Source organism: Thalassophryne amazonica, chromosome 21 (genome assembly GCF_902500255.1).
Source record: "Thalassophryne amazonica chromosome 21, fThaAma1.1, whole genome shotgun sequence".
NCBI classification, from domain to species: domain Eukaryota; kingdom Metazoa; phylum Chordata; class Actinopteri; order Batrachoidiformes; family Batrachoididae; genus Thalassophryne; species Thalassophryne amazonica.
This window is the reverse complement of record NC_047123.1, coordinates 22,040,611-22,064,702: the sequence shown is the minus strand read 5'-3', so window position 1 is coordinate 22,064,702 and position 24,092 is coordinate 22,040,611. Positions and strand designations below refer to the sequence as shown.

The following is a 24,092-nucleotide window of genomic DNA, read 5'->3' as shown; positions in this document are numbered from 1 at the left end:
TGACAGGTAAAGGTGCTCATTTTGCAAGACCCGCTTCATGAGGACGGTTGTAACGATATTCTTGCCTGTTCAGTGGCAATAAGACATTTAATTTTATTACCACACACAGTAACATTACTGTAATTAATAGGGTAGCCTGCTGCAGTGTTTGAGTTAGAGATCAATAATGCACTGTTGGAAAATATTGAGCTACTCCTCAGCACAATTGTGGTGGTGAAAATGTATAAATGTTTGTCAGATCTGATACATTCCATCATCTCTCCTTGCAAATTCCACAAGCCTTTCAGCTGTTGAAGTATTTTAATGTGCCATACAGCTTAATATGCTAGCCTGTGCTACTTTGTATGTGTAATGAAAAAGGTGAAAATGTTTCCCATATCCATTTATTGTACATATTAAAGAACTGTAATATGAACAAGTGTCCTTCGCTGAACTAACTGACAGAAGCGTGTACAATGACCACAGCTCCCCAGTTTAACTTGACTCAGTGCTTTGCCACAACTTTATTAAATTTGGGGGGGGGGGGGGGGGGGGCTTGCAGTTCCTCTGGTGGCAACAGCCCAGAAGGAGTGGAAAAAACTTAAGTGCACAGCCTACACTAATGCAACAGCCACGAAGAAGTCCTGATGTATAAATACAGACCTTGAACCTAGAAGACACCATGACCAATTTCAGCCTTTTAACCCTGCAGGGATCCTGATTCAACAGCGTCCTTGTATGTACCACCTTCTTTCTGTTCTGGGAACAGTTTGATGAGGTCATCTATGCGAAGGATGGTGATAGCCGCCTCTGTGGCAAACTTGAGGCTCTTTGTCTTCACCATAGTGGGTTCGTAAACTCCAGCCTGACGGTTGTCTCTGGGTTTACCGTTCACCAGATCCAGACCAATCCTATAGAACACAGTGTGATACACCACACAAAATAAGCTGACATAAGCATAACAGACAGTAAGAACAAAATACAGCACTGACAAAAACACTTCAGGAAATTTGTAAAGAGAAGCCTGAATAACTCACCACTTGAGATTCTTGCGTTCAGGATTAACCTGAGCCTCATTGTGGAAGGCTCGAAGCTTTGCCACCAGGTCAGTGGAGTCCTGCGCCGCATTTACAGCCAGCGTCTTTGGGATGACAAGGAGAGAACGAGCAAATTCTGCAATGGCCAACTGCTCTCGGGAACCCTGATAACACAAAACAAACACTTTCCATAGTAACTTATCTTTGCAACAGTAAAGAAGCCACATGGGAGAAAAAACAAAACCTTATCCTGCAGTGCATCTGGAAAGGATTCACAATGCTTCAGTTTTTCCACATTTTATGTTACAACCAATTCCAAAATGGATGAAATTCTTTTTTTGTAACTCAAAATTCTACACACAATACCCCATAATGAGAATGTGGGAAAAATAAATAAAATCATATATACATGAACCTCAAAATTGATTTCAGGTCCATCCTGTTTTCACTGCTCATCTTTAATCTCTATTTGGAAGAAACCTTATTTGGATAGCTCTTAACGGCAAGTTTTTTTTTTTTTTTTTTTTTTTTTACAAATGTACTAAAAAAGGGGTTTAAATTACATTTGTATGTTCACCTCACATATGATCATCTTTTCAGTAGCTTAAAGTGGTTTGCGCTTGTAACAAAAACAATTAGCTCTTAGCTTCTAATGGCTAAAGCAGTATTTTGTTGAAAAAAAAAAAATAGAAATGATTCACTGGTTTTTCAAACGTTTCATTGTGTGGTGCATTCAGTGGCTGAAAGAAGCCGTCTACTCACACTTTGTGCCCCTATAATGACAATGAGCTCATTAGCTCTGTTCCTTTACACGTGTGTCTTATAAATGAATAAAATGGCAATTTAATCCATTTTGCTTCTTGCACAAAGTTATAAACGCAACTTTTTTTTTTCTTAAAGAGGCATTTTTGGACCAGTGTAACTTACGAGGTCTATTAGAAAACTAACTGGCAGTTTTATAAAAAAAACACTATGGATTTGAATCACGTGCGATTACACCAGCCATGATTGAACCCTCGTGCGCATGTGAGTTTTTTCACGCATGTCGGTGACGTCATTCGCCTGTGGGCAGGCTTTGAGTGAGCACTGGTCCAGCCCTCTCGGCTGAAATCCTTTGAGACGCTGCTGGAGACGGCGCGTTGCTTTATCAAAATTTTTTCAGGACCTGTGAGGGATATCCGTGTGGACACTATTTGAGAAATTCAGCTGGTTTTCTGTGAAACGTTTAACGGCTGATGAGAGACTGGAGTTTCTTTCGCTTTAAGGACAGCTCACAAAGCGGATCGGCGCGGCGCGGTCAGAGGTGGCATCCGTCTGGCTGTTTCGAGCTGAAAACATCCTAATTTAAGGCTCTGTTCATCCAGGTCGTCGTCAGAGAACAGAGAAGTTTCAGAAGAAGTCGGCATGAGGAGTTTATGCGGACATTCCACTGTTAAAGGAGATTTTGTAATGAAAGAACGTGCGGGCAAATTCGCCAAGTCGGTTCCGTGACGACGACGCAAATCCATCTGCGCTGCGACAGGAAAAACACCTCCGTGTTGAAAACCATTTGTAAAATTCAGGCGGCTTTTGATGGCTTTCAACAAGTGAGTATCTGAGAAATTGTTTAACAGCTGGGCATGTTCCAACTTGTCCGTTAAGGTTTCCAATGGAGGTGTTTTTCCTGTCGCGACCTCCCGCGGTCGGTCCGGCCCGACATGCGAATCTGCCCGCCTCTGACGACGACCTGGGTGAACAGAGCCTGAAATGTGGAAGTTTTCAGCTTGAAACAGCGAGACGACGCCGCCTCGGAGTGCAGGTCACCGTCAGGCGCCGTGGGCTGTCCTTAATCCAATCCACTTTATTTATAAAGCACTTTTACAACAGACCCGAATCTCCAAAGTGCTGCACAACAAAAGCATAGACACGGAAAATAGCAATAATAACAATAAAATAGATAAGATTAAATAATACCTAAATAGATAAAACCATGATAAAAAAATAAATTTCAATAAAATAAAAATAAAATAAGACAAGGACCGTACAACTCGCGGTGTTAAAAGCCAAGGAATAAAAATGGGCCTTAAGACGGGACTTAAAACACTCCACAGTGGGAGAAGATCGGACATGTAGGGGCAGAGCGTTCCAGAGTCTGGGACCGACCACGGAGAAGGCTCTGTCCCCTCAAGTTTTAAGTCTCGTCCTAGGCACCATGAGCTGGGACTGGCCCTCGGACCTCAGAGCTCGTGCTGGAGTGTAGACCTGGAGGCAGTTGATATATTGTGGGGCCAGTCCATTCAGAGCTTTAAAAACAAACAAAAGTATCTTAAAATCAATTCTGAAACGTACAGGGAGCCAGTGCAGAGAAGCCAAAATTGGGGTAATATGCTCACGCTTTCTGGCCCCTGTTAAAAGTCGAGCCGCTGAATTCTGGACTAACTGCAGTTGGGAAAGTGCGTTATGGCTAATCCCCGAATAAAGTGCATTGCAGTAGTCTAAACGAGAAGAAATAAAAGCATGCATGACTTGTTCAAACAATTTAAAAGGGATAAAAGGTTTCACTCTTGAAACCTTTAAGTGTCCTTAAAGCGACACTAACAGACCAAAATCTCAGCCGTTAAAATTTTCACTGAAAACCAGCTGAATTTATCGAATGGTGTCCACTCAGTTGTGCCTTACAGTTTTTGAAAAAAATTTTATCAAATAAAGCAGCAGTCTGAGCCATTCCTAAACAATGGAGAGAAAAAAAAAAAAAAAAAAAAAAAAAAAAAAAAAAAAAAAGAGGGTGGGCCACTCCTCACTCAAAGACTGCCCACAGGCGAATGAGGTAATCGACAGGCGTGAAAAAACTCTCGCATGCCCACGAGGGTTCAAGCATGTCTGATGTAATCACACGTGATTCAAATCCATATGGTTTTTGAAAAAATAATAAGGTCGGATACTTTTCTAACAGATCTCGTATACTCCAGAAAATATGACAAATCACTTCGGAGATTATCTGGTTACAAAAACATTTTTAGATTTAGAAGCATTTATTTCTCATTAACCTTTAAGAAATGAGGAAAACATGCCAAACACATTAAGACATACAAAAACCCCATTGTTTCAGCAAGAATTTCACCATCTTGACATATTTTGTTCAAGAGAGCAACCCAGAGTTACACTGCCTTCTGTGTCACACCACTCATCTATTTTGGCCCTGCATAGCTGGAAACATAGCAATCATGGGCTCTCTTCACTGCAAAATGCCCACTGTGATCGAGCAATTTTATATGTGATGTAGGTGCTTAAAGAGCTTCACAATGCCTGACATTCTTTACCGCACACTCACACATGCAATTAATTAGTGATTTTTCTGTCTGACCAAGGGAATTGAATTATGGTTTCTTACTGAGCGACATACAACTTTTTTGTTTGTTTTCAACTCATTTGTCTGCTGGAGATATGTTAGAGTGATTCCTGAAAAGGAAAAAACAAAACAAATGCTTAGTCACCAGATGCAAATATAAGAAGTAGAATGACATCTGTGTAGTCAAGCTGAAAGATGGGGAGAAAATAAAGAACTTGACCACTTCAAACTATAACCTGCTATTGTGGAGTGTACTTCCTGGTCCATGACAACCAAATAAGCAGTAATGTCCATCAATGAATAATGACTTTAAATAATAAAAAAAAATCCTCAAAATAACCAACTTTATGAGCATGACTCACCATGCTGGTAGCATAGTTCTCCAGGTAGATTGACAGTGCTGCCTCAACAGCGCCTCCTCCTGGCACTACAGATTTGGACTCCAGTACTCTCTTGACCACACAAAGCGCATCGTGCAGCGAGCGCTCCATCTCATCACACATAAAGTCATTGGCTCCACGCAAAATGATTGAGGCTGATGTGCGCGCTTTGGTACTGTGAACCAAAGATGGTAGAAAAGAAAAGCAACAGTTAGCCATGTCTTTAGAAGCAGGCAATTATGTATGGTGGAAAACATTCTGAGAGGAACAAAGAACAGAAACATCCCAATTAGGGTGTTTGTTGTATGGAATTTACAGTGCATCTGGAGTATTCACAGCACTTCAGGTTTTCCACATTTTATGTTACAGCCTTATTCCAAAATAGAACAAATTCCTTTTTTCCCCCTCAAAATTCTACACACCCCATAATGACGATGTGAAACTCTTTTTCCCCGATTTTTACAAATCGCCATCCCTGGTTCTCAAGACCAGGACTAGTAGAGTTCTACCTTAGAATTGTAATGTATAATAGAAGATATACCTTACTGAATTTTCATGTGCATAAGTATTCACAGCCTTTGCCATGAAGCTGAAAATTGAGCTCAGGTGCATCCTGCTGGTGGTCTGACTTCTGTCTTGACTCTTGTAGAGAAGAATATTCTCTACAAGAGTCAAGACGAGTCAGACCACCACAGCAAGAATTTTAGCTGAGGAAGCTTCTGCGATTTGAAGCGAAACGTCCTTGCATCAAGCAACCCAGTCCAGTCGAAGATTCAAGCTTCTCTACTATGTATGTGATTTGTTAGTTTAATTTTTAATAAATTTGGAAGGAAAAAAAAAAAAAAAAAAAAAAAAACTTTTCATGTTGTCATTATGGGGTGTTGTGAGTAGAATTTTGAGGGGGGAAAAAAATTTATTTATTCCATTTTGGAAGATGACTAACATAAAATGTGGAAAAAGTGAAGCACTGAATACTTTCTGGATGTACGGTATACATTTGTCTGAAGTTGGCTGTCAGTTCATACTTTTTGATGATGATGAGTTCATCATCACAGACGCGTTCCTGCACGACCTCCTCAGCCTGACCGAGCATGGTGGCTTCAAATGTCTCTTCTCCCTCCAGATTGGTCAGAGACGAGCAAACGGTAGCTGAGAATTTAACAACTAATGTTAAAATCAGTGGTGTAAGAGAACAGAACAAAAATATCTGTACTTCACTCTTATTTCTGGACACGTATTTCCTGTATAGTGTGTACTTTTTCCTGATACACTGATTATTTCAGTTACTCGTCTCACACACAGAATCCCCCTCACCCCCAAAGGTTCTAAGTCCCTGAAGTAAGAAGGAGTGATGCTGTCAGACAGTCATGGCATGTTCCACAGAGAAGAAAATTTTACATGCTCAGGTGATCAGTGATGCACACACTCAGGGTAGGATTAAAGAATGGGCACATGCAATGACTACACTAAATTCAACAACAACAAAAAAATCCATTACCTCCTGTTGCCTTGGCGATTCGTTTGAGGTCTCTCTTCAGAACTCTTCTCACAGCCACAGCACCAGCATCCACAAAATATTTAAGACACATGTCATCAATGCCACCAGTGGTGAGGATAACGTTGGTGCCTGATGCCAGGATCTTCTGGATCCTTTCCTTTGTGATATCAGATTCTCTGCAAAAGCAAAATAATAAAAATAATATCAAATACAGACTCGGCAATAGCCAGTGTCACAGATTTCCAAGATATAAAGTGTTTTGGCATTGGCATAGTATCAGTGAATGTTGCCAAGCTGTACGGAGTATAATTTTGGATCTCTGTAAGATAGGTTCCTCTTTAGAAACCACCTTGAGAAAAAAAAAAAAACTTGGAAGTGGGAGAATAAATAAGCTGTATGACGGATTACACAAACATTTAAGAAGCTTGAGACCATACAATTGTCACATCAATGAAAAAGGAGGCTCAAATTAACATACACAAGATAAAAGCAAAAATCTGAGTTAATTTTTTTCCATGGCTAAATCATAAGCTGTTCATCTACCTTTTTATAGAAACCCTTTTGCGATCATGTCGTAGTGTTTAAGGTAAAACCGCTGAGACAGCGAAGAAAACAGCAAATTGTTCTCCTGCTGAACAAGCAGCAAAGTACTCAATCTTAAGAGTAACAAAGTTAGATTACTTGTTACCTTATTAGTTACAATTTTTTCAAAGTAAAATTGGCAAAACTGAGCATAACTGCAAATTATTGCTTTAACTTCACTGCAAATGTAAATGGGAATTTTCCAGAAATATCCTAATACAAACCGCTGTCTGATCTGGTCCAGTTTCTCTGGGTCACTGATAATGACTTGGACTCCCATCTTCATCTTTGTCTTCTGCAGGCTGAAGTCCAGGCAAGCAATCTTAGCATTAACCACACGCTTCGCCATGGCTGAGAATAAGCAGAAAAAAGTACATCTAATACTGGAAATATCCAAACAATAAGTGTAACAATGTCAAACACCACATTCAGTCAGTAAAACCCATGGTACACCATACTTCATGGCAACACTGTGTTGTCTGGCAAGAAGAGACGTACTGCAGTTTGGAAACTACTGTGAACACTTCTTTCAAAGCCAATGTACTGTCTCCCACGCGTATCACTGCATACACCATCACGAGACATAGCAGCAAATTTAAATGGGAGTTTTAGCACCTGCCCTAACAGCACTGGGCATTCAACAATGTGGCTGCAAGATTCTTGTTTAACTTTTAAAATGCTTTGCAAAATACCTTGTGAGGCAACTGTGCAGTTTAGTGCATAACCGTTAACCAAGAAACTTTCTTTCTGGCTGCGGCCGTGAGCTTTCAACACATTGACGGAGTTGATGGGGTATTTGGCAACACCCTTGCTGTCCACAAATTTCACAGCCATGGCAGCATCAACCACCATGGAGGAGAAGAAATCACCATCACTGGGGATACAAGGGTCAAGGCAGATAAAAAAAAAAAAAAATGCTCTCTGCAAATAAACTTAAGACCACTGAAAGCAGAAGGCATGTCACACTGAGGATTTTATGCTGACTTGTGAAAAATTTGGTGAGTACACTGGATACGATAAATAAGTTATGCAGCTGTCACACCATGACGATTTAGCCAGAGAATGCCAACAGATACCAAAACAGATAAAATCTTAATGGTGCCCATCCCCAGAAAGTGATGTCATGATTTTTGTAAAAAAAAAAAAAAAAAAAAAGGATACACTCCTATGATTTTTGAAGACATGGAGGTCTTGGCTGCATTGATTAGGCACTCTCTGCCCAGGTCATCTGTCCCAATAGTGAGATTCTCATTTATGTAGCGCACTGCCTCCCTGGAATAGAACAAATTTCAGACATCCAAAACTTCAGAGATAAACATCCACAAGTTTCTTAAAAAAAAACAAAAAAACGCAAGATGTCAGATTTAGCGTCAATTTACTTGCAAGCCAGACGATATCCGCTGATGACGGATGTGGGATGAATCTTTTGCTTCACCAACTCATCTGCACTTTTCAGCAACTCTGCAGCCAGAATTACCTACAGTGCAACACGGTGTATATTATGAGCAGAAACTTAGAGCTTGCAACACACAAATACACAATGTATCTTCCTTTCATTAGAGGTGGCAAATATTTGACTGCTCAACCCCTTCAGACAGTGAAAGAGTTTCTCTATCCTGTTAGCATAGCCACACATCTGTAGTAAGAAGCAGATATGCAGTACTAAAACAGGACATTCCAAATCACTTACTACTATTACTGATTAACTGCAAATGCAACCGATAGTTATCACGATAAGCCAGTTTGCTGGTTACTATTCATTGCATTTTTAAATATAAAAATAATGAAAAATGCAAGCAGTATACGTAAATAATATCAATAAATTGTTTGCGCAACACTGCAAAAGTACCCGGACAACCCAATATATCAATTATCAATAACCCAAAACATATTACTGTCCCTGTAAGTGTTTGAAAGAAAGCAGTCATCTCACTTCAAGTTAAATCTACTCACCACAGACGTGGTCCCATCTCCGACCTCCTTGTCCTGCAGTTCAGCCAGTTCACACAGGACCTTGGCAGCTGGGTGCTCCACCTCCAGCAACTTTAGGATAGTTGCTCCATCATTGGTGATGGTCACGTCCTGCCAACACAAAGCATTAGACAACTATTAAAGCACCTTAACTTTTGTATTTGCTTTCAACCCAACAAGGAATGTGATGTGGTACAGACCCCAATATCGTCCACCAACATCTTGTCCAGGCCAACAGGTCCAAGGGAACTTTTGACAATGTTGGCAATGGATGCTGCAGCCATGACTGGAAAGGCAAGAAAACCACTAATCACTGCACAAGATAAGTTTGCCCAGACATTTAGCTAGTAATATATTAAAACGTGGTATTACACATATTTTATTAGATGCACAGTGAGTTAGCCACACCTTCAGAACATGTCCCGTTAGCAATACATTGAAATGCAAATGAAAGATTCTAAAATGGGGCTGACCAACCTTAAAAAAATAAAACTTATCCGGAATAAAATCTCATTTGGGAAAATATGTTATTTGTATTTGCATTTAATCAAAGAACCTCTGCGCTAGCTAACCTTAGATAGCACTAGCTTAAACCGCACGTGTTACATGTATAAAAAAAAAATCTTAGGAACAACAAAGAAAGCACGCTGACTGATTCTAAAACTTAGAAAATCAAAAGAACACTAAACCTCACCATTTTGAGTGCGGACGGATTCGCCAGTTGTCCTCTGGCCGAGCACATTCAACGGACCATCTAAAAGCGACATTTTGGAGCAGCGAGCCACCAAGAAGAAAGGAGGAAGGAAAGAGCGCAATGCACTATGGGTGATAGAAAGCAGAACTTTCGAGAAGCAAAATTAATTTATTAGTTTTTAACATGCATAATTACGACAGCGTTTTAGGGCCACATAGAATTATTTTGTTTTTAGACTTCGAGATTAAAGTCGTAATATTACGAGAATAAAGTAATATTACGAGGAAAAAAGTCATAATATTACGAGAGTTACAAAATGTTACATTTTTTTTCTCGAAGTCCAAATAAAAAAAAAAAAGAAAAAAATGAAATTCAATGTGGCCCTAAAACTCCATCGTACATATACTCAACAAAAATATAAACGCAACACTTTTGGTTTTGCTCCCATTTTGTATGAGATGAACTCAAAGATCTAAAACTTTTTCCACATACACAATATCACCATTTCCCTCAAATATTGTTCACAAACCAGTCTAAATCTGTGATAGTGAGCACTTCTCCTTTGCTGAGATAATCCATCCCACCTCACAGGTGTGCCATACCAAGATGCTGATTAGACACCATGATTAGTGCACAGGTGTGCCTTAGACTGCCCACAATAAAAGGCCACTCTGAAAGGTGCAGTTTTGTTTTATTGGGGGGGATACCAGTCAGTATCTGGTGTGACCACCATTTGCCTCATGCAGTGCAACACATCTCCTTCGCATCATCCGTGAAGAGAACACCTCTCCAACGTGCCAAACAGCAGCAAATGTGAGCATTTGCCCACTCAAGTCGGTTATGACGACAAATTGGAGTCAGGTCGAGACCCCGATGAGGACGACGAGCATGCAGATGAGCTTCCCTGAGACGGTTTCTGACAGTTTGTGCAGAAATTCTTTGGTTATGTAAACCGATTGTTCCAGCAGCTGTCCGAGTGGCTGGTCCCAGACGATCTTGGAGGTGAACATGCTGGATGTGGAGATCCTGGGCTGGTGTGGTTACACGTGGTCTGCGGTTGTGAGGCTGGTTGGATGTACTGCCAAATTCTCTGAAACGCCTTTGGAGACAGCTTATGGCAGAGAAATGAACATTCAATACACGAGCAACAGCTCTGGTTGACATTCCTGCTGTCAGCATGCCAATTGCACGCTCCCTCAAATCTTGCGACATCTGTGGCATTGTGCTGTGTGATAAAACTGCACCTTTCAGAGTGGCCTTTTATTGTGGGAAGTCTAAGGCACACCTGTGCACTAATCATGGTGTCTAATCAGCATCTTGATATGGCACACCTGTGAGGTGGGATGGATTATCTCAGCAAAGGAGAAGTGCTCACTATCACAGATTTAGACTGGTTTGTGAACAATATTTGAGGGAAATGGTGATATTGTGTATGTGGAAAAAGTTTTAGATCTTTGAGTTCATCTCATACAAAATGGGAGCAAAACCAAGTGTTGCGTTTATATTTTTGTTGAGTATACTTTAAACCGTGCAGGCTATCAGATATTTTAGCAGTTAATCAAAAAATAATTTAAATACCTTCATTAACAAGTATCAAGCAGTTTTAAACCGTGTAGAGATGTAAAATAAAACAGGAAAGAGGCAAATCGCCATATTTAAAAAGTTAAAACTATTATCAGACGCTCAAAGCACTTTACAATAATGCCTCACATTCACACACCGGGATTAAGTCAGGCAGGGATTAGAACCCATGATCTTCTGGACTCAAGCCCAACACCTTAACCACTAGACCATCACCTCCCCCCTCCCCCAAATATGAATCGGTTTTGTAGTTAATGTAAAATGATTCATTTTTTGTTGATCGTTTCCCTCCTTCCACATTTTCCAATGATAACGAGTTACTTCACAAGTAAATCGTTATAATGGTTTGTCTAACATAAAAACATGAAATGAATAAAATTCGAAGAATGTGCTTTTATTGTGAAAGGCTTTCCGGTGAGTTTTTAGGTACCGGTTACAGCTGTAAGTTACAGAATTACCACTTTTTATTTATCAAAAGTGGCATATGTACTTAAATGTAGGGGAGAACATTGTGTCGTGATTTATGAGGTATGCACATCATCAATAGGTTAAATCTGAATAGATTCATAGGCGGCACAAGCGGGATGACTGGGGGTGCTGCCCCCCCCCTTCCCAACTTTAGCCAGAAAGCAGAAAGAAATTACTATGTGTTTTGTTTTGTTTTTGTTTTTATAATACACTTAAAGGTACTCAGTCACTTGTGCATTTTCTACCGTAGTTAGTTCATTTTGGCTGAATATAAAAGTTTTCCTGTGAAACAATCACAATTTATGGTTTAGTGTCGCTTGTTAACTTGTTTTACATACAGTTTTAGTTATATGTGTTCGGAAACAGTCCACGTGTGGGTTAACAATAACAAAACCGAGGTATGATCTTTGTGCATGTGTGAAAACCTTCAACCAAGGATGATATTAGTGGATGGAAACACCAGAATAAAGCTCTTTGAGAACTAGGCGATCAAGTCTGAGCTCAAGTGTTATTTGATTGCAATAGAAACTAAACTAGAGACATGCTTGGAGTAGAATTTGAACATTGGTGCGCACTGAAATTAGGGAGGGGTGTTATTTCAAAAAATTTGGAAATCTATAAATGTTTTCATGGAATATGGAAATATACATGGAATAAACTATAGCAGGATAAATTTTGGGTCATTTAGTTCCAAAAACCCATATGGACAGAGCCAATGAAGATATCGGGTTCAAAAATATAGACGAAAATGTCACATCTTGCAAACCGCTGCACCTAGAGACTTGAAATTTGGCTCCAAATGTTGCTTGACCCCAAGTTTATATTCAACTTCTATAGTAACAATAAGCCTATCTGGTGTTTTTTTTTTAAGAGTAATTGACAAAAAACCTAATTTCAGTACATATGTTACGATCAATTGTAACAAAATCTGTGTAGTTTTTATTTCAGGAACATCAGTTGAGTATAATCATCACATGTAAAGAATGACATGGCCACAATGAACTAATTATAAGCAACAGTAGTGGTTTTCTACATCAACAGCACATATACAACACACGCGTTACTTGAAATTTTCAAATGCTCCATCCATATGGGTTTTTGGAACCAAATGAACCAAAATTTATCCTGCTATGGTTTATTCTGTGTATATTTCAATATTCCATGCAAATATTTATAGATTTCCAATTTTTTGAAATAACACCCCTCCCTACTGAAAGATGAGCTGAAACTGGAAACATTCGGATTCTGCTTCCAAGTTCACGGAAGCTTGAATGCATGATGGAGTCAGACATTTATTTGATTTAGTGTGCTTTTTGATAGTGTAGTGAAAAATGATTACATGGCGCTCTTATAACTTATATAACTTTTAGAGGCTTGAGCTCAGCAAAGAAATGGTACCATTACAAATGTGCTAACGAGGGTGATCAGAATTTTTTTTTATTGCATGTTAATTCCACAACTACACAAAAAGTTACATTACCCCCGAAACAGCTTTTCCAGTGTGCTCAAGACCATAAATTTGTTGTAATTATAATTATGGCAAACAAATATTTTAAAATGCACATTCATGATTGCAATTATTTCTTTTACAGCAATCCAAAATACTTTTATATTCTTTGGTTTCTCTCACAAATCATCTTCTGTATATTAAAAGCCAAGTGGCCTCTGTGTATGTGTGTGCATGCCTGTGTATGGCTTTGATCATGGAGAAACTGGGGAGAGCTGACATTTGCCGTTTGGTATGCGGTGTTATGTATTCTGGGTCAAGGATGAATGCAGCAAAAACGGAAAGTTGATAGAACTAATATTTTTTGGAGAAATTAAGGATATTAACTAACAACTGTGAACAATGGATGTTGATCATTAAATTCTGGGCTCGCATGCCATTCCAGCAGGGGGCGGTAAATCATCTATATATTAAAAGGGAAGTGGCCTCTGTATCTGTGTGTGCGTATAACTTCGATCACGACAAACCAGGGAGAGCTGACACTTGCCATTTGGTGTGCTTATGTATTTTAAGTCAAGGATGAACTAGGTCATGATCAACTAGTCCTATCAAACGGAACGTTGATGGGACTAATATTTTCAATCAATCAATCAATTTTTTTATCTAGCGCCAAATCACAACAAACAGTTGCCCCAAGGCGCTTTATATTGTAAGGCAAGGCCATACAATAATTATGTAAAACCCCAACGGTCAAAACGACCCCCTGTGAGCAAGCACTTGGCTACAGTGGGAAGGAAAACTCCCTTTTAACAGGAAGAAACCTCCAGCAGAACCAGGCTCAGGGAGGGGCAGTCTTCTGCTGGGACTGGTTGGGGCTGAGGGAGAGAACCAGGAAAAAGACATGCTGTGGAGGGGAGCAGAGATCAATCACTAATGATTAAATGCAGAGTGGTGCATACAGAGCAAAAAGAGAAAGAAACAGTGCATCATGGGAACCCCCCAGCAGTCTAAGTCTATAGCAGCATAACTAAGGGATGGTTCAGGGTCACCTGATCCAGCCCTAACTATAAGCTTTAGCAAAAAGGAAGTTTTAAGCCTAATCTTAAAAGTAGAGAGGGTGTCTGTCTCCCTGATCTGAATTGGGAGCTGGTTCCACAGGAGAGGAGCCTGAAAGCTGAAGGCTCTGCCTCCCATTCTACTCTTACACTCTACTTACTACTCTTTTGAAGGGAACTACGGGTATTAGCTAACAACAGTGAACAATGGACATTGATAATTACATTCTGGATTCAGGCCATTCCAAATCATTATAGGAACTTTACCACCCTTGAAAAATGTCAGCTACCTATTTTATCAACACCACCCAATCAAGAGCTGAGAAAGGCGCTTATTAAAATGCATTATTATTAAGACAGATCTTATATTAATTTACCTTTAATTACTTATCAAATTGGATAGTGTAGCATGAATCTAACAAATGTTTAAAAAAAGTCACTTTTCTGTGCATTACTGCAGTAGCGCCAGCAGATGGCGTACGCGTTTTTACATTCTTCTTGATCGTGGCTTTTGGAAGTTTTTGTGTCCCACTAATGAAAGTTTCATTATTAAAACTCTGCAGATATATTACTAGGAAAAAAAAACCCTATAAACTCCTTCAGACTTCATTACAGTCATTGACTGAAAACAAAAATAGACAACTCAAGAAGAATTATTCCTTTTAAGTATTTTCGCAGTATAATCTTGAAGTTTGACTTGAAAGATTGATTTAAAACCCTTTTAAACAAAATACTTCTCACAAAATTAAATTTTCCAGCATGATGTGGCTTTCATCTAATGGCTAAACTGAGGGACACGTGACGTGTACACAGTGTTGTACTACTTTGCCGACATTGGAGGGCGGCCATCTTGAGGCAGAAAAATAACTAAACACTTGAAGTAAAGCTTCATTCTTTAAAAATAGTTCTGCAATATTCAGTTGTTGAAACGGAAACTTCTGTTAAAAGCTTCAAATAACGAACAAATAAATAAAAACTTTCCACAACCTATTTTTTGCAATGGCTAAAATAGGCTATGCTTTGTTGCACGTTTCAGTTGACATTCCCTGAAAAAACCAGCTTCAACATGGCGGGTTTGATTACTGTTACCATAGTGATTCATATTCCATTTAATACAACACAGAGATGAGTTTAATTTCAATTTATTACTTCCAATACACAGTTTCATTGAGACAACTAGGCAGTTTAGAAAAAATACAGTACACTTAACTTAAAACATAAAGCATACCTATGGCATACAAGAATAATATTCCTAAAATGTACAACTTTACAAAGTTTACACAATTAAAACATTTAAAAGAAAAAAAAAAGACAGGAAAGTGCAAGAAAAGTCAATTCCCCACAAGCGGAAGAGGATAAAAAAATTACTTCATATTCCCAACGTGTTACAAATTGTGTTTCCTGATATGAACAGTAAGCCATGATAGTGCTTCTCGTGCATTCATGTGATTTGGAATAGATATTAAATAGTGCGATTAGAGATCTAATTTGACATCGTTCACATTATTAAATTCAAATTATGTGAGTGCCCCAAAATGAAAAGAAAAAAATATTTTTTGCTTTTGTCAAAATCTGTATCTTGGCTTGAGTGACGGAACGCGATATAATGGGAGTGCTTGTTAATAAATAAAGCTGATTAAAAGACCTTTTCAAAAGTAAACCGAACAAGTGTGTGTGTCTAAATAACGCAGGTGCCATGAAGGATAGAAAGAAATGTGCTGTACTAAGCTTATGTGACTGGTGACTTTGATTTCCAGCGCATGAGAACACATGGGTGTAGACGTGGGTGGGGTGGATGTAATATCAGTAGTGTAACAGTTCATGTAAACAATCAACTATCCATTTGAGTAAAAAAAAAAAGTACACCAAATACAGTACTGTAATTTTTAACAGACTCTCTGTAATGCTCACCACTCTGGTCCCGCTTAATAAAGTTAAAATGTGTAAAATTAACATAAAATGCCAACTGCTCATTGAGATGCACATTTGACTAGATGCGAAGTATGTCCCAGCAGACCATTTCAAGTCACAATATTTCATATTTTCCTCACAGGAATTCAACAAGTTTTCCAGAAATTCAACAACTTCCAGAATTGGGATGCACTGTTATTTATGTTAGACAAGTACACATTTGCCAAGTGACAATGCTAACCAACAATAGCATAACTGCACATGCTAACATTACCTGCGGATGATGCAAACTGCAGTTAGCATTAACATATACACGTGTATATACACACACAAGGCAATATTCACCAGTTAGCATTAGCATACGCAACCATGCTAATCACTTTTTGTGTTCTTTTAGACAACTAGTCAGTCAAATGTTGACCTCACGATATTTAGTAACAAAATGTTAGAAATAAGGTAACGTCGAGAAAACTTTCATCACTGGAGGACTCAAAATAAATATGAAGTTATAGGGTTTCTTATAGTTTATCTAAAATAAACATCTCTTGATATTTAAAGCCTTACTGATCAGGTCTGAATGAAACTAGAAACAGACAGACTTGCATGTTTAAGCCTAGTTATGTTTAACTACTAGATAACAGCAAACACTTTCTTTAGCATTTCCTTATTAAAAACATCAGTAGTGACATTCTAGCCTGAGTAGTAAAGTTGTAAAGCTGCTTGTTCATAATTGTTTTGCTGGGTTAGCAAAATTAATGTCGTGGTTCATGTCTCCTATACAAGTTAAGATTAACAAGTGCTATAAAGGCACTAGTAGCTCCTTTATAGCAGTTAAAATAACCTTAACAGCACAGTAAAGCGCTCTAAAGAGCTTACGATACTCCTTAACATGGCAAATCAAGATCTACTCGGAAACACTAATTCTTATCCTGGTAACAGATATCATAGGCTCTTTGTACAACAGTTCTTAGTCATTAAGTCCGATTGTCGCCATTTTTAGAGCACTTATACAAGTCTGGCACAAAAAGCAAAAAGTTTGTTGCTTCTACTTCAATTAATTATTAAAAGTGATTCTGTTTTTACCGAATGCCTTTGAAAAAAAATCTGACTATTGGAACTTGTAGGTACTAAGACAGCTCATGCACATGATACAATGAGGAAAGTGGACCAGTTCAATGGGTTAAACTTTGAATCCAAGTAACAGAACACACTCATAAATCCTCAAAAATATGGCTGCAATCAAAGAAACTGCTTCAGATCTAGGTTATAATATGGAAGTTCATGTATTTGTCTTTCAGAATCAGGCAAAGCTACTGGAGCTCAGACACTGGAACTTCTCCCTCAGAGACTGAACAATGTTGAGTTGGCTCTGCTGCGGCTCACTGCACAGGTACTTTTCTAGGTGTTCACGTTCTAAAGACTTTAAAGGATCACAGGTATGTACAGGGGTGCATGGCAAACTCCGGGATTGGACAAGAATCCGGTTCTGATTGGGAAAAGTTGCTGTGCTACCACTTTGCTGTATTAACCTGTCCTGGTCCTGCTCACCCTCGTCCTCAGAGCGAATCTCAACATAGTCATCGTCATCTTCCCCATTGTCCTTGAAGTTGGCTAGGTAGTTCTGGCTGGGACTTCGTATGCTCAGTCCAGATGCTAGATTCAGGACCACCACTTGTTGGCCATCATGCAAGGTAAGATCTGACTGTCTCTGGCTAGACTGCTCTGGGAGGCTACTTTGCCGACCTACCTGGCCCATAGGTGGGCCATGGAGCCTCTCTGTAGATTGACCCACACTTGACGGGTTGCACCCAGACTGGTTGTACTTATCTTGCTCTCGACTTCCCAGTGAGCTGACAAAATGATAGTGATTGGATAATGAAGAGTTTGTGCAAGATGCACTTGGTGCATTAAAAGAAGGATGTCTCTTAATTGTGCTGTACACATGTTCCTGCTTCTCACTTGGTGCTGAGATGCATGAGCTCCATCTCTGGGATGGTGGGGTCTTGGGGGAAGGAGGGAGGGTTTGTAAAGAAGGGATGGAGCAGGAAGAGGTTAGTCTGCGCTGTGGGGTAGAAGATGCTCGAGCATCCCCCACATCTTTTGGTGAAAGCATGAAGCTGGCCAGCTCCCCATTGCTGTAGGTTGAGAGGAGCCAGTCCTCCTCCATGGAGGTCTCAGGCATGGACGGGGAAGACGGCAACCCTGGATGGGCATGCCGTGGGGCATCAGAGGTATGTCCAGAATCCTTAAACGTCACTTGATCATACAGCTGGGAATACTCTGCTATTCGTGCACCTGCAAGAGGGATGACAAAGGATGTCTACTGAAGGATCTTGAACTACTTCAAACACATGCAGTCAAAGAGTTTTAGCATGAAATAAAAAAAATAATTTTGCAGAACAAGCTGAAATTTTCAGGACAGATTCAGGAAAACGTGCAGAATCATACTTAAAGTCCTAAATAAATGGACTGCATTCATTTATATAGCGCTTTCTCTCGTGTCTTTTTCAAAATCCAAGATGGCAACCATTATGGCTGCCATCTTGGATTTCTGGGTACATTTCTTGTAACATATGATCCTACACATTTTCAGGACCTGTCCTGAAAATTTCAGCTAGTTCAACAAAATTTCCATTATTTGTCCATTTTTGAGCCAATGCTCTTGAACTAATGCATATAAAGAAAAAATAAATATGTTGCATTACCTATAGCAGCACCTCCCTGTTTCTTTTCCTCTAAAATGGCGGCCAGGTCTTTCTGCTTCTTTTCAGGTCTGGTCCGTTCGCAAGAATCCCCAGGGTCCATACTCCTCATGCGCAGCAGCTGATTTGCCTTCTTGATTTTATGGCTATACTGGCGTGCCATCAGGAACACTCTGCTCTTTGTTTTGTCCATCAGGTCCAGCGGAAAGTCAACAGAGTCACCCAGCAATAGCGAGGAAGATGCCAGAGGTGAGTCCAGACATGTTATCTCACCAGGATTCAAGCCGTGTAGATCTTTGATGGGATTCTGGGAGGTGCCTCGAGGGGGAAGCTCCACCAGATCATCGTCCTCCAGACGGAAACTGCCACTGCTGAGGCGAGCCAGTCTGCTACGAATGCTCTTCACTGTGCCCAGAAGAGGCTCTGGTGTGGCGGGCAGGGGCCGTGAACTGGGTGGGGTCAATTGGTTTTCTTCACTTTGATGGTCAGGGAGTTTGATAACTGGGATTGTGACAGATGGTACTGAGACAGATGGGAGTTGAGGCTGATGTGCAAGGGGACCTGGCGCCTGGGGGCTAATTATAGGACTCTTTGTGGGGCTGTTATTAATCGAGGGGGCCTTCTTGGGTGAGTCACTGCTACTTACAGGAAAGGCACCAGGTAATCGGTCAGGTTTTTTCTCATTGTTCTTAATGTAGTTTTCCAGATCACTCCAGATCTCGTCCACCTGCTTAGCCTTCCTGTCTGCTTTTTCCAAGCCTTGGGAAAATGTCTCTGAAGCAGATGAAGATGAATAATCTGGTTCTGAGCAACATGGGACAGTCTGCGGGGCATCTGATCCTTCTTCCTCTCCGAAATGGAGGCTCTCGTCAGACAAAAACCCTCCAAGATTTTCAATTAGGTCTTGCTCTGAATCCAACAGACTGTCCAACTCTTGGGTTAATTTCTTCTCTTCAGTAGTTCTCTTAAGCTCTGCTGTTGGAGGTTCCCTATAACAGATGGTATCATAGATATTTTCCTCCACTATTTGAAGCTCACATGTCCCAAACTGCTTCCCTTCCTGTGTGGAGGACCGGTTGCTCTCTGAGGAACTGTCTTGTTCAATTATAGACTCCCTCTTACTTTGATCTTCTGGAATATTTAATATCCTTGTTGCCTGAGAACCCTGTGCATTTATAGATGCCTCTATCTGTGGCCGGCAGCCATCCTGGTTTCTTCTGATAAGGCCTATGCTCTTTAGGTCTTCATAGCTGATGTTGTCATATACATTCTCAATATCGTCCATTGCTAGCTGCTCCGCCGAGGAGGATCCAGATATCTCATTGCTTGATGATTCTGTGTGAATCACTTCCAGATTGATCTGGCCAGGCTGGCTGTCATCAGGGCTCTTTCGAGCTTCTGTAGCCTTCTCCCCTGCGCTGCTTGCCCTCCGCAGGACTCTGCTCCCATTGGGTGAAGGATCTCTCTGCACTGTTGGCACCTGTTCCACGTGCCAGCTGGAAGGCCGAGCCGTCCTGGGTGATGAAGCAGTCTCTGAGGGTAACTCTGATTCTGGTCCGCTTGCCTCTGTGGGAACAAACATCTGATAGATGTCCTCTTCCTGATCATCAGGTTGCATTGTTCGCTGGCGGGTGGGGAACATGGCCCTGCGGGCCCGGTGGTCTGCCCAAATGTTGCTCACTGGATGGTCACTGGCTGTAACAATTACAGAGGGAATAGGAGAGTCGGGAGGTTCCTCTGTCACATGAGGGGTCCTTACAAGCGGCGGATGACGAATTCCTTCCCTCACGAGGGAGTCTCTGGCTCTCTGAAGTGAAGGAAAGAAGAATTAAGTCTTGATACAGAGAAACCAAACATATAGTGACAAAACACAGAAAAATTATCATCTGACAGTTAATACCTGCAGATCTGATGCACTCATGTTGAAGGCTTTCCATTGTTCTATAGTATCGACAGATGCTTGAGGGTTCAACCGCTTCCTGCTGCTTCTTCCAGGCACTCGAAGGCACTTTCCACCTCCCTGGACAACGTTATATTTTAATCATGTTCAAATAATGGATGAATGCAGGACAGAAAACAATCTCAATGTAAAAACAGTCTTGGGTATTAAGTCTTAATACCCTAAGTTGACTTAGGGTATTAAGACTTAAGACTTTATTAAGTCAACTTAAGTCTAACCAGGCCACTGTCATCTTCATCGTCGGCATCTTGCTGATGTGGCTCCTCCCCTTCCTCTCTGTCACTGTGGTCATAGTGATCGCCAGGGTCAAGGGACTCCTGTGATTGGTTGATGAGGCTGCGGCTACGACCGATCGTGCCCAGAGCCAGCTGGGACACAGGAGAGAGCAGGGTGGCACCCAGACTTGTTCGCTGAAGAGGAGCACATTGCGATAAATTAAATTTGTGTTATGACACTCATGTTCCTCAGAGCTCATAGCGTGTGTGGTTAAAACTCACCTTCTCACCATCAGCGTTGGCAATGTTCTGCTTGGCATTCTTCAGTAGTTTGGACAGGGGTTCTAAGGAGACAAAGAGTAGTGATTAATTGGCAGTTGAATTTAGCCACAAAAAGCATCACTTTGGAAAGTCGTTCATTTTGCACCTTTCCTACGACCTCTACGAGGCATTGGGCTATCTTTGGTTTGAGAAGAATCCTTCTTGTCACCACCAGGACTGTATTGAAAACCAGGATGATCTGGACAAATGATGAGAAGAAATGATTATTTGATTAACTGATCAACAGGAAAGTTAATAACTGGCTACTTGTTAAATCAACATGTCAAATTTATGACTTGTTCATCCATCTCAAACTTGAGGATTTGCTCCTTAAGTGAGAATCTGGTTTTGCACAATTTTAAACCATCACAAACTAAGTTTGAACTCCTTAAATGGATGTTAAAATGGTTTAAACCATTTAACTTGAATTTAAAACAAACCCTATATAGTACAGTAAATTACAATATATATTATCCATTAATAAGTGTCATAAATACAAACTTACGCACTGCATCCATTTCCAAAATGGCTTGCTTGGCCTAGAAATTAAGTCATGAAGACAAGTTAGTATATAAACATTGACTGTAGGTGGCACCAAAATACAGATATGAGTCAAGATGATAAGACTACTACACTCAACAGCCCCCTTATGGAATTACAGTTAAATTTTCCCTATCACCTCTGGAGTGAAATTTGAATTTTCCATTTTCAAACAGCCAGAAAAGCAAAAGCAGACAGATGATTGTACAGAAAACTGGCAGAGGACGGCACTGAAGAACATGAAAAGCGTACAAAAAAGAAAAAGGAAAAAAAAAAGCGAGGTGAGGAAAGATTAAGAACTGGTATTTTTCCAGCACATCCCACTCAAAGTCTGTTTAAAACATCAGCACATCCTCCGACGAGCTGCTCTTACCTTGGCGGGGATTTTGGCAGGGTGATTTTCAAGGATGAGTCTTTTAAGGTGTAAGATCCACATGCGCTTGTCTTGTTGGGATTTGGCCTTGGGGCAGAGCATGACACACGACAGAGAGGGTAACGTTAGACGTGTGCCTTAAAAGGCAGTCGAGAAGATTCAGATAAACACTTAAAAATCTGGAACATGACCCACATTCTTCTGGCTTTGTTGTGTCACGCAGAATATCTTTAGCTATTCGGTGCGTGTCCACAAATACGACGGTTAACAATGGCTGTCGTTAGCTCCCGACACACAACATGCCTCAGCAACTCAGCGAGGGCGAGCGCTTGGATGCTCCACAAAAACAAGCTTGCCAGTTTTAAGTCTTGCTCAATGCTGCCGGTAAGCGTTTTAAAAAGCATGCGTGTGCATTCACAAAGCTGTGGACTTTGTTGTTGCCTTACCTGGACTGTTTGCTGGAGTTTGGGGTTTTTGTAGTGAAACACACTGAAACTCAGCGGTTCTTTAGGAATAACTTCCACCAGCATCAGGTTACAACACTGCATAAAACATGAAAGAACGTTAAAGAAATATAAAAATGCACCGGATCTTCTGGCCTCAGACTTTATGACTGACCAGGATGTGAGCCTTGTATGTGTAGGTTTCTTCCCGTTTCTTGGTAATCAACAGAAGCTTGTCGAATAAGAAGAGAGTTCTCTCGTTCTTTACTCTGTGCAGACGGAATGTTCCTTCTAGAACCAACTCCCCGTAACCAATCAGATCAGGACCCTTCCAGTTGGTCAACAGACTCTGGATTTCCTGCATAAAAATAAGATATCTCTATGAAATTATTCAAACATTTAAATCATTTAATGAAACACATATCTAAAACAAACTTGATACCAAAGTATTTTGTGGTTTCTTCTCCTTGGAATCGACATTCTTTCAATGTTTTTAGTGTTTAATCAATTAAACATTCACACAGGGTTTAGCAAAGCCAAATTCATTGACTTGGTCCATTGAAATGACAGCAGTGTGAAGTTTAATTAGACAAATATGAAAGATAATGTTGTACAATGGTAAATGCTAATTGGGACCCAAGTGCGAAACACTGAGTTAATCAAGCATAGAAGGTTCAACTATTTAATAAAATAGAAAGGAGGTCCTCATGCTCATTCTACTTGTATGCATGGAGTTGTGTCAGGAGTTAAAGTGTCCTAAATCGAGATCTGTGGCACCCCAAGGCAAACAAGCACAGCCAAAGGAAGTACACACGACCAGGCTATTATTAGAATACATCAAATGTTCCAAAACAACCTTAAAATATTAATTTCCAAACCAGCTACATGCTAATCTAGCTAGCACAGCCAATAGCCACATAAAAAAATTAATAGTTAAGGCCTTTTTATGCTTTACTCTTTCGTAACTTCGTGGCCATGCAATCGTGTCGACGCAGTTGTGAACCTTTTGCAGTTCTCCGTCAGGGCTGTTGAGTGTCGCATTGCCATACACCGCTAGAACAGCACATTTTTCTTGTAGCCTGGCCTGCTATCCCATGAAAATTGTTGACTGTCAAACCGGAAAAGTGAGATTCTGGAAATTATGTAGCTCGCGGTCCAATCGCAGCCACTGCCGGCTACATCATCTCGATGTGTAATTACAATTTTTGGAAGGTACACGTCAGGTTATGGAGAGGAGCTCAGAATGGGTTTACAACAACAAAGAGGGCTGTGCGTGGCTACGGAGTAGCATAAAGTGGGCATTACATGCAGCTTCATTTTTATTATCCGGATTTGTGTTCAAATTTATTTCAAATTTTTTTACAACAGCGTAGACTTTGGAAGAGCAATATTTTGTAAAATCAGTTGATCATCATATCTATGATTACTACCACTATAAACTATCATGGAAAACATACTGCTAGCTATTTAGCACCTCTCATAAATGACAAACAATGTGAAAATAGTGTATTTGCATTAACCAGTCTTTTACAGCTGACTGAAAATATATTAAGTTGATTGTATAACAATTTATACTTTGGTAGGGTAGAATTTCGTAAGAGGACAGC

At 40.3% G+C, this 24,092-nt stretch overlaps 2 protein-coding genes and 1 non-coding gene across 4 annotated transcripts in view; all 3 read right to left on the bottom strand.

Moving 5' to 3' along the window:
- Positions 1-367: 367 nt before the first annotated feature.
- Positions 368-9,608, bottom strand: tcp1 (t-complex 1). The gene is made up of 12 exons (XM_034161964.1): positions 9,470-9,608; positions 8,976-9,061; positions 8,758-8,886; positions 8,184-8,281; positions 7,966-8,076; positions 7,497-7,678; positions 7,029-7,155; positions 6,223-6,398; positions 5,750-5,873; positions 4,707-4,899; positions 1,017-1,180; positions 368-890 (listed from the first exon to the last, which is right to left on the bottom strand). Exons 1-12 carry the CDS (start codon positions 9,540-9,542, stop codon positions 680-682), a joined length of 1,674 nt encoding a protein of 557 aa, XP_034017855.1. The 5' UTR covers positions 9,543-9,608; the 3' UTR covers positions 368-679.
- On the bottom strand, positions 8,339-8,479 carry LOC117503687. The gene has a single exon (XR_004558637.1). It is a non-coding gene; the product is annotated as a small nucleolar RNA SNORA29 (small nucleolar RNA).
- Positions 9,609-15,146: 5,538 nt separating the features above from the next.
- The window catches only part of LOC117502693 (pleckstrin homology domain-containing family G member 1), a 55,027-nt gene continuing 46,081 nt past the window's right edge, over positions 15,147-24,092 (bottom strand). For both annotated transcript variants that reach the window (XM_034161782.1, XM_034161781.1), the window contains exons 8-17: positions 22,661-22,843; positions 22,489-22,584; positions 22,043-22,129; positions 21,635-21,668; positions 21,236-21,328; positions 21,091-21,152; positions 20,812-21,003; positions 20,534-20,653; positions 18,637-20,440; positions 15,147-18,226 (exon numbers count right to left, since the gene is read on the bottom strand). In XM_034161782.1, coding sequence (XP_034017673.1) covers positions 17,232-18,226; positions 18,637-20,440; positions 20,534-20,653; positions 20,812-21,003; positions 21,091-21,152; positions 21,236-21,328; positions 21,635-21,668; positions 22,043-22,129; positions 22,489-22,584; positions 22,661-22,843 — 3,666 coding nt within the window. In that variant the 3' untranslated portion in view covers positions 15,147-17,231. The remainder of the gene's footprint in view (positions 18,227-18,636; positions 20,441-20,533; positions 20,654-20,811; positions 21,004-21,090; positions 21,153-21,235; positions 21,329-21,634; positions 21,669-22,042; positions 22,130-22,488; positions 22,585-22,660; positions 22,844-24,092) is intronic.

Coding starts and splice junctions, on each gene's coding strand:
- tcp1 (XM_034161964.1), bottom strand. CDS start 9,542: ATGTCGCTTTTAGATGGTCCGTTGAATGTGCTCGGCCAGAGGACAACT. Junction 8,282..8,757: donor GAGATGGGACCACGTCTGTG/GTGAGTAGATTT, acceptor GTTGCACTGTAG/GTAATTCTGGCTGCAGAGTT. Junction 891..1,016: donor GAACGCAAGAATCTCAAGTG/GTGAGTTATTCA, acceptor TGTGTTCTATAG/GATTGGTCTGGATCTGGTGA.